We start from the raw sequence: 12,796 nt of genomic DNA, 5'->3' as shown, positions 1-12,796 counted from the left end.
CAGGGAAGGATTGGGGAGACTTGTCTGTAGACAGTGTGGAGAATCCGGCTACGACGACGGAGAAATGTCATCTGTGTTTAGAAAGAGACTTGAGAATAGCTTTTTTACCTTGTGGTCATTTATGTACTTGTGCTATATGTGCTACGGGACTGAAACAATGTCCTATTTGTAGACATGGTGTTGAGCAAGCTGTACGTATTTTTATTTGTTAATAAATATGTATGATTTTCCTGAACTTGTGTCATTTATCAAGATGTATACCTACGAGACACTTGAGCCTTTTCAGTTGAAACATGAATTTACCATGGTGGTGGCCGGACCCTCTAAATCGGGTAAAACGGAATTTGTCAAGCAACTGGTACAAAATACGCAGTGGATTGCACCGCCTCCCGAAAAGATAGTATGGTGTTATCGAGAATGGCAGTCCGCGTACGAATCCTTACAGGACAAGGTCACTTTTATCCACAATATACCTCAAGACGATGAGCAGATAGTGGCGGATCTCAGTACGCGTCATCTACTCATTTTTGATGATATGATGGGAGGTAAAGCCATCGAATCGATTGTCGACTGGTTTACGCGCAAAGCGCATCATCGCAATACCAGTGTCATTTATATCACACAAAATCTGTTTGATCGAGCAGTACAACATCGTACCATCAGTCTGAATGCTCACTATCTTGTGCTGTTTAAAAATCCTCGAGATAAATCTCAGATTGGAGTGTTAAGTCGGCAATTACAAATGCCGCATTTACTTCCAGCCTATGAGGACGCCACCCGTGTACCTCACGGGTATTTACTAGTGGACTTGAGTCCTCAGACGTCGGACGATTTAAGATTAAGAAGTCAACTCTTTACCAACTTGGTTGTGCACATGCCCCCGAGAGTATAAATAATGTCACATCATGGGCAGGTGTATCATTCGAAAGACAGTCTTCATCATGGGTAGACCTTCCGCGAAGAGTAAATTAGTCAAAACGTTACGCCGTTTACAACGGGAACGGGATCCCGTTCAACGGAGCCATCTCATTGAATTAGGACGTAGAGCCTTACTCAACTGGTTTGCGATGGGCGCTCGAAATTTATTGCGAGGCGTCTTACCAGGCAATAAAATCACTCAGCGGTTCATTCAATCCCATCGCCAAGACTTGAGTGTCATTGCCGATAAGAAGTCCAATGAAGAAGAGCGTAAAAAAGCCATTTTGAAACGAGGAGGCGCCGGATTCTTAGGAGGGACCATTATCCGTCATTTATTCAAATGGGAAACAGGCCGTAAACCCCGTGGGGGACAACCCAAGAAAACCAAGAAACCACGGGCTAAGAAAGCTAAAAAATCACCTCAGAGAATTCCTAAACTCATTATTCGCTTACCTAAGAAGACACCTAAGAAGTCCCCTAAGAAATCCCCTAAGAAGACACCTCTCAGGATGAAGAATCCGTTTCCCAATTGGGCTCCAAAGAAAACCCCTCTCATTGTGAAGATGCCGTTTCCCAAGGCCACTCCCCCCAAGGCCACTAAAACGTTAGCCAATCTGAAAGCCGGATTAGCTCAAAAGAAAATGGAACGACCCATGCATGGACCTATAGGAAGTTCCAGAACCAGTGATACTGCTCTACCGAGTTTTGCTCATACCTTTGGAAGCATGAAATTTCAACCCTTAACCACCTCAACAACGGTTCAGGTGCAAAAGAAATATAAATGTAAATTTTGCCCTCTGGTCTTCAATGCGAGAGAGAACCGCAATCGTCACGAAGAGACCGTCCATCACAAGCGTTTTGATCCTAAACATCCGAGTGCCGTTGTCCTGGACTAGGTATAAAAAGGAGGGGGAAGGGGCCCCACCCTTCATTACCATGGCTCATACGAAGAAGTGTGAATGTCGATTACGACCTCATTTACCGCTCTTGCAGACGTTAGCGGCTCCTCACTATTCCAGCAAATTAAAGACAGAGGTGTTGAAACATTGTTCCAATGACTGCATTTTAAAGATTTGTGAGATTGTGTACAATCTATTAAAAGGGGTGATTCCTCTCAATCCTACTCAGAAGCGACAACTGGGTCGAAAGAAACACATCTTAAGACGCTTAGTCCGGACTCAACCCGTGAAAAAACGACGAGGTATACTCATCCACCAAAAAGGATTGGGTTCGTTTGTGTGTGGCAAGATTTGTAAGAAATCATGAGTCGAAAAATGGTGTTGGTACCGGAAGCGATGCTCAACGAATTAAAAGGCAAATTACCTAAACCTCCCGAATTTACCTCGACTATTGGTTTACGCAGTGATTTGGACGAGATTGAACATCGAGATGATTTAACCGAGAAAGAAAAAGTGGGGTTGTACGGTCATCAACTTCATCGCTATCGTCAATATTTACAACAAGCTCGACATCCCACCCCAGCGACTCTATCCTCCCCAACCAGTGCAGCCAGTGCCGCGTCAACACCCACAGCCGCCTCAGCATCCGATGACTTGGAGGAACAGATTATCAAAAGCGTCAATAAACCGGGTCGAAAGAAAGCAGGTTTATTACTCGATCATCTCAAGAAATCCAAAGTGGTGACTTGGAATAAAGAAGGAGAAATCAGCTATAGAGGACGCAGGGTTCCCGATTCCAATATTGTGGATTTAATGACCGAAGCCCAACGACAAAGACCCTTAAGACATCGTGATCCCCCCACGGGATTAGAGGAATTTGCTCAAGCGTTAAAAGAGACTCATGCTCCCAAAGGATATGTGAACAATCGGGATGTTATAAAAGCCATGGACAAACCAGGGAAAATCAGTACGCCTAGACCTCTAGAGGAAGAGGAGAGCGGATTTCAAGAAATCTCGGGTTTTGACCAATCGTTCTATGAAACTCCCAGACGAATGATGACCCCTAAAAATATCTGGGAGGCCAGTAAAAAGACATCACGTGAAATTGGAAAATGGTTAAATCTACCATGAAAGCAGAACAGATCTTACAGCGACTGTATTACGATCCCAAGACAGGGTATGGGGGAGTCCAGGCGTTGTATCGTCAAGTGCGTCAATTAGGACACAAGATTACCCTGTCTCAAATTCGAGAATGGGTGAAAGCTCAAGATACCTATACCTTGCATAAACCGATACGGAGGAAATTCAAGCGACGACAAACACGAGTGACGGATATGGATGAACAATGGCAATTAGATTTAGCCGATGTCTCCAGCTTGAAACAAGACAATAATGGGTATACGTTTTTATTATGTGCCATTGACGTGCTGTCTAAATATGCCTGGGTCGTGCCTTTAAAACAGAAAACGGGGAAAGAAATGATACGAGGCTTACGACGGATTTTTCGAGAGGGACGTCGCCCCGTGCGCATTCAGTCCGATCAAGGAAAAGAATTTACCAATAAAGAATTTCGTCAAGCCTTCAAATCCATTCATTTCTTTACGACCCGTAATGCCGAAACCAAAGCCAGTATTGTGGAACGTTTTCAACGCACGCTGAAAGCACGCATGTGGCGGTATTTTACACGTCATAAAACACGACGGTATGTCGATGTCTTGGGGGATCTGGTGTATGGTTACAATCATACCTATCATCGCAGTATCCGGCGAGCTCCTGCTCAAGTCAATGCCAAGAATGTCTTGACCGTATGGAAAACCTTGTATGGAAAACAGAGTGCCGATACCACGAGTCGCTTGCAAGTGGGGGATCGTGTACGCATTAGTAAAGCCAAACGTACGTTTGAAAAAGGATATTTACCGAATTGGACCAAAGAACTGTTTACCATCTCTAGAAAAGTGCCAGGACGAAACGTCTATCGCATTCAAGATGATCACGGGGAAGAATTAGAAGGAACGTTTTACGAGAAGGAATTACAACAAGTGATTAAAGACGATGATGTCTATGAAGTGGAAGAAATCTTAGGGTATAAAAAGCGGCGTGTGGGAAAAAAAGTCATTTCAGAAGTCAAAGTGCGTTGGAAAGGATATCCTCCCAGTTTTGATTCATGGATTCCGCAAGCGGATCTCATTCGGCCATGACCAACCAGTGGACTTTCTTGGGTGAAAAAGTCCCTCGAGCAGAAATTGTGTATTTTGCACAATTATTCCTGTGTTTAACCATCATTATCACTTCGGTCGTCATGTTAGCCTTAGGCGATCCCAATCGCGATTTTTGGATGGTGACCTTAAGTTCTTTGGTGGGTTACGTCATGCCTAGTCCACAAATGACGTTAGCGAGCCCGAGTATAAAACAGGAACGATCTTCTTCAGATTCATCAGTTCACCATGGCTAACACACAGTACGCCTGGAAACAAGAGGGAAAGAAAACGGCATGGTTTGCGGATAAGCAGATGTGTTTGATGCATTGTAAACAACACAAAACGTCCACACATCCTGTGTACTTGTACAAACGTATACTGATACCTCACGGATGGTCAGCCTTTATCATGAAGACCAAGTATCAAGAGTTTCGCTGGAAAGTCAAAGCCTTCTGGGGATTGATGGGACGACAAGACGAATCCGATTGGACCTTAAATGAGAGTCCTTGGTTTGACCATTCCGAGGACTGTCTCCGACATTTCAAAGACATGATCAATGAAGGTTATGATGTAGCCGATTGCTGGGGAACCCGACACTATCTGGTGATGCGACGACGCTTAGTCCCGAGACGAACACTAGAGTTGGAAGACTCGGATGCGTTGATGTGGGGTGGTGGTGGCCGCGATCAAGAAGAATGAATTGAATGTATTGTCATGTTGTATGTTGTTTCAAATAAAAAATTGTGAAAAAACAAAACGGTGTTGTGTATAAATAGAGAAGGAAACAGAGACAGGGGCTCATTTAAGACATCATGGCTGGAGGAGAAGGGTTTTACATGACTCTGTTGAGTGATGGGTCGATGGAATCGTTTCCGACGAATACGACTGCTCAATTTAAAACGTTATTGCCACACACCATGGACTTAACGGATGGAGCATGGGAAGTCGGATTGACCGAAATGATGTACTCGGCCAACTTACAAAACGTATCGGATAGCGAGGCTTATGTGGACGTTCTCATTCCAGATCCGTATACGAAACATGTCCAAGATCCCAACACTTATAAATGGGAAAGATTTAAGACAGAGAATATGGGTAAAGTCACGATGGCCAGGTGTGAGGTGGTGGTCCCCTGGGATCTGACGCCATGGTCCCATCTCTTTGCGGGAGGGGATAGTTTATTTCCCTTCGATATCATTCGCATTCACTTCCGACCCGGAGCTTATACACAACCTTTGGCGTTAATCAATGAAATCAACGCAGCCTTAAGGAGAACCCTGTGGAAAGTATGGAGTGAGTTAGGGAATCCTAACGACGAGGGGAACAACCAGATCTTAGTGTATCACCCCGAGTACGATCGTGTTGAGTATCAGTTTAATGGGAAAGCACTGAGAACCACCCCCATGTGCATTCGTTTCCCTACGCCCTTAGCGTACAAGCTAGGTCTGGATAGTGACAAAATGATCCTGGGCGATGAAACCATGACGAAATGGATCAACGTGAATTACTTGGGGAACACGACCATGGATGTCTACGACAATCTGAAAGCCATGTATGTGTATTGTGACATTGTGGATCCTCAAGTGGTGGGCACCAACAAATTGAAATTATTGAGAGTCGTCCCCTGTACGGGTCAATACGACGATCGACAACAAGCCCGTTGGGAACCGATTCGAGCCGAATATTTGAAACTGAGTAAGAAATATTTCGATACCATTGAGGTACACATCATGAATTCTTTAGGGCGTCCTATGGGGTTTTTAAATGGGCGCTCCTTAGTCAAACTTCATTTCCGCAAAGTGTATTGAAAGATGAAGTACCATCGAGGAGTCAGACGCCAGAAAGGACACGGAATCTGGTTTCTCATTCCTTGGATTGCCAATGCCATTGTGGGTCAAGCGGGGCAAGGAAAGAAGAGAAAGAGACGGCGTAAAAAGTATAAAAAGCGGGTGTAACCCCTAACGAAGTTCATTTACATCAAGATGCACTACCATAAAGGTTTAATACGGCAGCAGGGTCACGGGCTTGGAGCCCTGCTGGGAATAGCCAGCAAAGTGGCGGGTCCCCTGATCAGTGGATTATTAGGTGGAGCCCCCGCACAACAGCAACAACAACAACAACGTCCTGTCTATCAAGAGAGATATTATGATTACGACCGCCCTTATCGCTCTTATCGGAGGAGACGACGTAGAAGCCATCCAACAGAAGAATATGATCCAGAATCTGAAAAGCAGAAGGGAAAAGGATTTTTCACCGATTTACTCAAATCGGGGGCTAAAAGTGCCTTAAAGGCTGCTGCTAAAACAGGGATGGATGTGTTAGATAATAAACGATCACTCAAAGACGCTCTCAAGACACACGGTGCCCAAGCCCTGAAAGAGACAGCAGGGTATGCCCGTAGGCGAAGATCTCGAAAAGCCCCATCCAAACGAGGAAGAAAAGCACGCACAGGAATACTCAGGAAGCCTGGAACCACGACCCTCAAAAGAAAACAGGTGGGAAAACAGGTGGGAATACAGGAAGGAAAAGGATTTGTTAAAAGAAAACAACGTATCTTAGCTCGGGGAGGGCCTCATAAGAGACCTAGGAAGCAACCTAGGAAGCGATCTAGGAAGGGAGGTAGGAAGCTAGTGAAAAGGGGTAAGCCAAAACGCTCTCTGGATATTTTCGACTGAGAACCCTATAAAAAGGGAGTGAGAAGGAGACCAGAACACATTTGATCCCAGTTCACGCTGAGTAACACATCGTTCCAATATGATGCACCGAGAATCTTGCGCTTGTGGCACCAGCAGTTTAGAACTGTTTAAAGTGCCCCCGACCAACGTCACTTTAGAAGATTCGAAATGGATGGAATATTACCCCATTTCCAGTACCCTCAACTCGGATACGGCTCCGATTGAATTTGAAATCAAAGGACAAGGAGATGAATATCTGGATTTATCCCAAACTTATCTCCAGATGGTATGTAAATTCACGAAAGCCAATGGAACGAATCTCGCAGGAGGCAATTCGACCTCGACCCCCGTGAATAACATTCTCCATTCCTTGTTCAGTGAAATCGATGTCAGTCTCAATGGAAAAGTCATTACCCCGGGGACGGATACTTATCCCTACAAAGCGTATCTGGAGAAATTGTTGTCTTATGCACCCAAGACTCTGGAAACCCAGATGAGAGCCTGTAGCTTGTGGGAAAAAGATACGGCAGGACATATGGATGAGGTCAAATTAGAAGCTCTGGCTCAAACTCCTGTGGAATTTGCAGTAGTGTCTAACAAAGTCAACATCGCGGCCGTCATCCCGACTCCCGAGTATCCGGATGATTCCAAGAATGTAGGGTTGAGAAAACGTCACGAGAAGATTACAGACAGTAAGGAGATCGTGTTGATGGATCGATTACATCTGGATTTGTTTGAGCAAGAGAAATGTCTCCCTAATGGCTTGGATGTCCGTCTCCGATTCAATCGCGCTCGACCCCAGTTCTACATGATGACCGCTGCCGGGAGTAGTGGGAAAGTGGCCATTCAAAGTATGATCTTGTGGGTGAGGAAAGTCAAACCTGTGCCGAGTATCATTAATCTCATCAATCAGCAACTGAGTACTCAAACGGCGAAATATCCATTGAGACGAGTGGAAGTGAAAACCTTCACCATTCCTAGTGGCACCCAATCTAAAATCACCGATCATCTGTTTCAAGGACAGATGCCTAAACTGATCGTGTTGGGCTTTGTGGACAATGCGGCTTTTAATGGGGATAATACCAGAAACCCCTTTCATTTCCAAAATGAGAGAGTCAAGAAATTAGAAATCAGTATCAATGGAGAAATGATGGAAACCCGACCTTTGGAACCTAATTTCACCGACGATCAGTACCTGAGATCGTATTTGAGTCTGTACAAAGGCTTGGGAAAATTAGGTCAGGACTGGGCTCCGGACATTACCCTAGAAGAGTATAAAAACGGTTACACCCTCTGGTGTGTGGATTTCACGAAAGATCAAGAAGCCCAGACGGATAAATTTCATCTCATACAGACGGGGAACTTGAGAGTGGAAGTGCAATTTGCCGCCAACGTAGCCAGGACCTTAAACTGTGTGGTGTATGCCGTGTTCGACAATCTGCTAGAAATCAACAAACAACGAGAAGTCAGCATCGATTACTAAGAGAGAGATGGATACTCAGCAATTGAGAGATGTTTTACAACGAGATTTAGGACCGGCGTTTGCCGGTGTGTATCCTCGAGATGTCATACCTGAGCTGTTACCTCATCACAAAGCCATCGTGGTGAATACAGACCCTCACGATCGCCCTGGAGCGCATTGGGTCTGTTTGTATTTGAGTAGCCCTACCGTCGAATATTTTGATTCTTACGGATTACCCCCCAGCCATAAAGACATCCAAGACTTTATTCAACGCCACGGAGAGACTTGGATTCATAACACCCATTGTTATCAAGATTTGAATACGGATGTCTGTGGACAATACTGTGTGTATTTTTTACATCAACGCCATCGCCATAGAAGCACCGTACGAGAATGGTTACTTCCCTGGAAAGGCACGGCCTTACAACGCGATCGTTTTGTGGCGGATTGGTTTAAAGAGACCTTCCGTAAACCGAGAACCCATCAAGGACAAACTTGTCAATGTCAAAGACTGAATGTATTGTAAACTATGTTATTGTTATTGTTCATAGTTGGAGTTTAATAAAACGTTGGAAAAAAAAAAAAATTCTTGTCATTGTAATCAACCATGTCTTTTCAAAAAGAATGGGTAGCCCTGAAAAGGGCTGTTTTCTTTCTCTCTGTTCTTGGTCTTTTCTCTTCTTCTTCTCTCTTCTCCTTCTTCTCCTTCTCTTCTTCTTCTTTTCTTCTCGGTCCCCCTCACTGTCTGTTCTTCTTCTTCTTTCTTCTCTTCTTTTTCTGCTCCTCCGGGGGTTGCTCGTGGTCAAACACAAAAACGGGCAACCACCCGTGTTTAAAAAACAATCTCCCCGGAGGCCGTTGCACCACTTCTAACTCTGCGTCCCAGTTTTCCTCTGGCGGGGGCAGATCCTGGCTCATGGGCGGTGGGGGAAGAGCCTCCCGTGAGGCCGGCGGGGTAATCTCTTGCTCCCAATCCTCCTCCCATTTGATACAATAATCATTCACCGTAGGGTCTGGTCCTACTCTGCGGCTCATGGTTCTGGTTCCTTTAAAAAATCGGAATGCCCGATTTTGACGTTGCGCTCGGTTTAAAAAGGCGAGAGCGCGGACGTCCTCGAAAACATCCCCTACCTCAGATGGCTGACGTCATGTTGATGACTCCTCAAAAAACACTATATAAATAGGTCACTTGTTACCATTTTTCTCAATCATGTCGTTTGAACGGTACGCGGATGATGAGAATGATGTACTAGTGTGTGGGTATTGCCGAGGACCTTGGAGCACTTGTGGCTGTTTTCATTATAAAAAAGAAAACATCCTGGCCAAACAGAAGTGGATAGAGAGATTGGCAGAGCTGACGTATTATCCCTTTGTCTATCAATGTTGTGGTCACACTAGAGAACCCTGGCTAGAGTGTAAGTGTCCGCAGCATTGTACCATCACCCCTGAAGAAGAAATAGTGCATAAGGACTGTACCTGTGAGATCTGTCAGGAGTTTAGAGAGCGCTGGACTCAGAGAAAGTTTGATCCCCGGCTGTTTCAACATTGTCCTTACAGTCAAGAACCCTGGTCAACGTGTACCTGTGAGACCTGTCAACCAGCATGTCGGTGACGGATCTACGAGGAGATGTATTATCTCTACCTTGGGTGGATGCTATTGTACAACAATGTAACTGTTTAACGGTGAAACCTCATGGATTAGCCGGAGGCAATTGGACTCATTATAGACAATGGATTTGTGACTTTGCTTATCAGTATCATAAACATGTGTACATTGTCAAGAAAATGTAACTTTATTATAGCTTTATTCTAGCTATTACTTGTGTTAATAAAAACTTTTTTAAAACAAACTTGTGTGTTTCTTGATTTTTGCCATAAAAAGTGTCTTTTCAAAAAAGTTGGTGGCCCTGAAAAGGGCCGTTTGGTCCTAAGGACCGACTTTCATTCCCTGGTTCCGGTAAACCGGCATAACGGGCACCGTCCCCGGGTGTGTCGCCGCTCCTGTAACTCTTCCACGCACGAGCAGCAAGCTGGGCGCTGCCCACATCCCCTGCACGTGATACCAGAGTGTACCCTGTCTTGCCAGCAGACAGGACACTTAAACCAAATGGGAACCGCCCTATCTGCCCAGCCAGGGACAGTCATAGGGTGGTTCCTCGGGGGATGAGTTGCCACCGGTGCGTGGGTTGGCCTCGGTGGTGGAGTCCTCCCTGCAAACCGGATGGTAGGTGGTGGGGGTCTTGCAGGGGCTGCCGGTCTCGGTGGTGATGACGTGGCTGCCACCAGCAGCGACGGACTCTGGGCTGGACTGGGAGGTGGTGCGGGGGACGGTGACCTCGGTGAATACTCCACCGGTGACGCTGGTGAGTCGCTCATCGGCACCGGGCTGTATTCCACTGGTGCCGATGGGATCGCTGGTGGTGGTGTTGTAGGCGTCGCCGGGGAGTAAGGTGGTGGTGGTGAGGGTGGCTGTGGGGCCCGTCGGCGCGGTCTCGTGGCCGTGGAGATCCGGGCGGTGCGGCGGCGGGGTGCCCTCCCTTCATACTCGGCCCGCACCCGGCAGATGATCTCACGGACCCCACTCTGGTCGAAAGGGGAGAAGGTGCTCAGGTCGTTCTCAGAACGCACGACCCAATTCTCCCCTACCCGTTCCTCAGCCACCACTACCAGCCGGTACCGGAATCCAGGCAAGGTCTGAAAATTGTAGAGCGGGTCTCTTCTTGTAGCCATTCTTCTTTCTTCTTTCTTCTTAAATAATCTTCAAAAATCTTCTATAACTGTGCTGGATCACCAGTGAAGCAAACTGGCGAGTGCGCCGGTATATATCGGGAAAGCGCGGACCTCCTCGAAAACATCCCTCGCTTCGGAGACGAAGCCAAGATGGTGGCCGTCAAAATGGCGGATTTGTGCTTTCGAGTAGAGAGTTTTTTCTCATTGTCTTTTTCTAGACATTCGATATCTGTGTATGGTAGATTTAATCTGATAGATTCTGAGACGGCGAATGCGTTAAACTTATTTTTATTTTGCTACGTCGCATAGTTTTCAAAGAAACAGAGGTTAAAGAGGTCGAGTCGAGGTTCGATGTTTCTTCACCCCCTCTTTAAAAATTTATTTCTCGACCATGTACATCCCTAACAACATCTCATAAGGTCTATTCGATAGAAAACACCTTATTTGATTCGATTTTCACTCTACCTTTAGGATTTTCTGGATTCCTCAACAAATAAACCCTTCTCTGAGAGACTCAACCAAACACAGCTTTCGTGTAAACAATTTTATTCATGTCACATATTTCAAATACATAACTCCCACACACAACACCAATGCACATGTCTTTTTAAAATAGGGTCCAACATTTTTTCCATTTCTCGAATCCTGCGTTGAAATCGATAGCGATCAGCGGCTACAGTCATCCAGATACTTGTCCGGTCTTCTTCGGGTAACAGATGCACTTCATTTTGATCCAGATTAAAAGTCACACGTTTAACTTGACGTACATCTCTCGAAGACATCGTAGTCTGATTTTCTCGATTTCTGCTCTGTCTGTGGGTCGAATTCGTTTCAATTCCTGGCCCATTAAATGAATCAGTACTAAGGCTTGCGGGGTGATCCGGTTCTCGATCAAATACTGACAGAGACATGGATAGTCCTTTAAGCTGATGGGAAATAATTCTTCTCGCATATAGTGTAACACAAATTCAATCTGCCCAGAATGAATGTCTGTGAGATAATCCAATACATAAACTATCGCTTTCTCTGTGATGTGGTCACTGCTGGCCATCCTCCGGGAATAAATGAAATGAATTAAGTTCTTCACACTTTATGTATACTTCTCGAAGCCAGTCCTTGGTGATACTTTCAATCTCGGTGGTTTTTTCAGGCATGCGTTTCTTGAATTCCTCCCCCAGGACATAAATTAACATCAATCCCGCATCGTTATAGAGATCGATGTACACATGGTTCCGTAGATCTGTATATTCGTCCAGAGTCATTGGAAACACTCCCGCTATCAGATAATTTTTAACCGCTTGAAACACTGTATCGTCTTGCATTTTCTCCACCCATTCTAATGCATGGTTATGCGCTTTTTCTGCGATGTTGTCACTGCTGGCCATCCTCCAGGAATAAAGGAAAAGAAAACGGTTAGGTTTTTTTATACACCTTTTCCAGCCAGTGATCGGTAATCGCTACAATCGCCCCAGTCTTCTCAGGTTCCCGTCGTCTAAATTCTTGGTCCATGGTATAAATCATGATCAATCCAGACTCTCTGTTCAGGTTGTCGGCTATATGCTTGCAAACGCTGGAATATTCATATAAGGTCATAGGAAATTCCCAAAAGATCAACAACTTCATGGCGAATTTATATCTCAACGGGTGTTTTTCTTTCCAGTCCTTGATACACTGTAATGCAGCGCTACGAGCGTTGTTCACCGATTCTTTGTAGTCCTCGAAATGCTGTAATACAGCAGTAAGAACGTTGTTGGTCAATTCAGCCATGATGATCAAAATGAAAAAATTCTAAAACGTTCTTGTTTTATAACAGGGCAGCCATTCCTTTCATACGAATCAGTTCCACGAATCCTTTTTGTAGACAATCGCGTAAGATCCGATCAATGTCACTCATCTGGTCTGGAAGATTCTGTT

At 45.3% G+C, this 12,796-nt stretch overlaps 2 protein-coding genes across 2 annotated transcripts; one reads left to right on the top strand and one right to left on the bottom strand.

The window, feature by feature from the left end:
* The first annotated feature begins 6,769 nt into the window (after positions 1-6,769).
* LOC130047307 (uncharacterized protein F54H12.2-like) lies at positions 6,770-8,173 on the top strand. Its single transcript, XM_056141970.1, has 2 exons — positions 6,770-7,804; positions 7,934-8,173. The coding sequence occupies exons 1-2, from the start codon at positions 6,770-6,772 to the stop codon at positions 8,171-8,173; spliced, it is 1,275 nt and encodes a 424-aa protein (XP_055997945.1).
* Positions 8,174-10,093: 1,920 nt separating this feature from the next.
* On the bottom strand, positions 10,094-10,882 carry LOC130047306 (uncharacterized). Its single transcript, XM_056141969.1, has one exon. It carries the CDS (start codon positions 10,880-10,882, stop codon positions 10,094-10,096), a length of 789 nt encoding a protein of 262 aa, XP_055997944.1.
* Positions 10,883-12,796: the final 1,914 nt, after the last annotated feature.

Source organism: Ostrea edulis, chromosome 6 (genome assembly GCF_947568905.1).
Source record: "Ostrea edulis chromosome 6, xbOstEdul1.1, whole genome shotgun sequence".
Lineage (NCBI taxonomy): Eukaryota > Metazoa > Mollusca > Bivalvia > Ostreida > Ostreidae > Ostrea > Ostrea edulis.
Note: the sequence above shows the minus strand (reverse complement) of the source record. Positions and strands in the feature narration are given on the sequence as shown.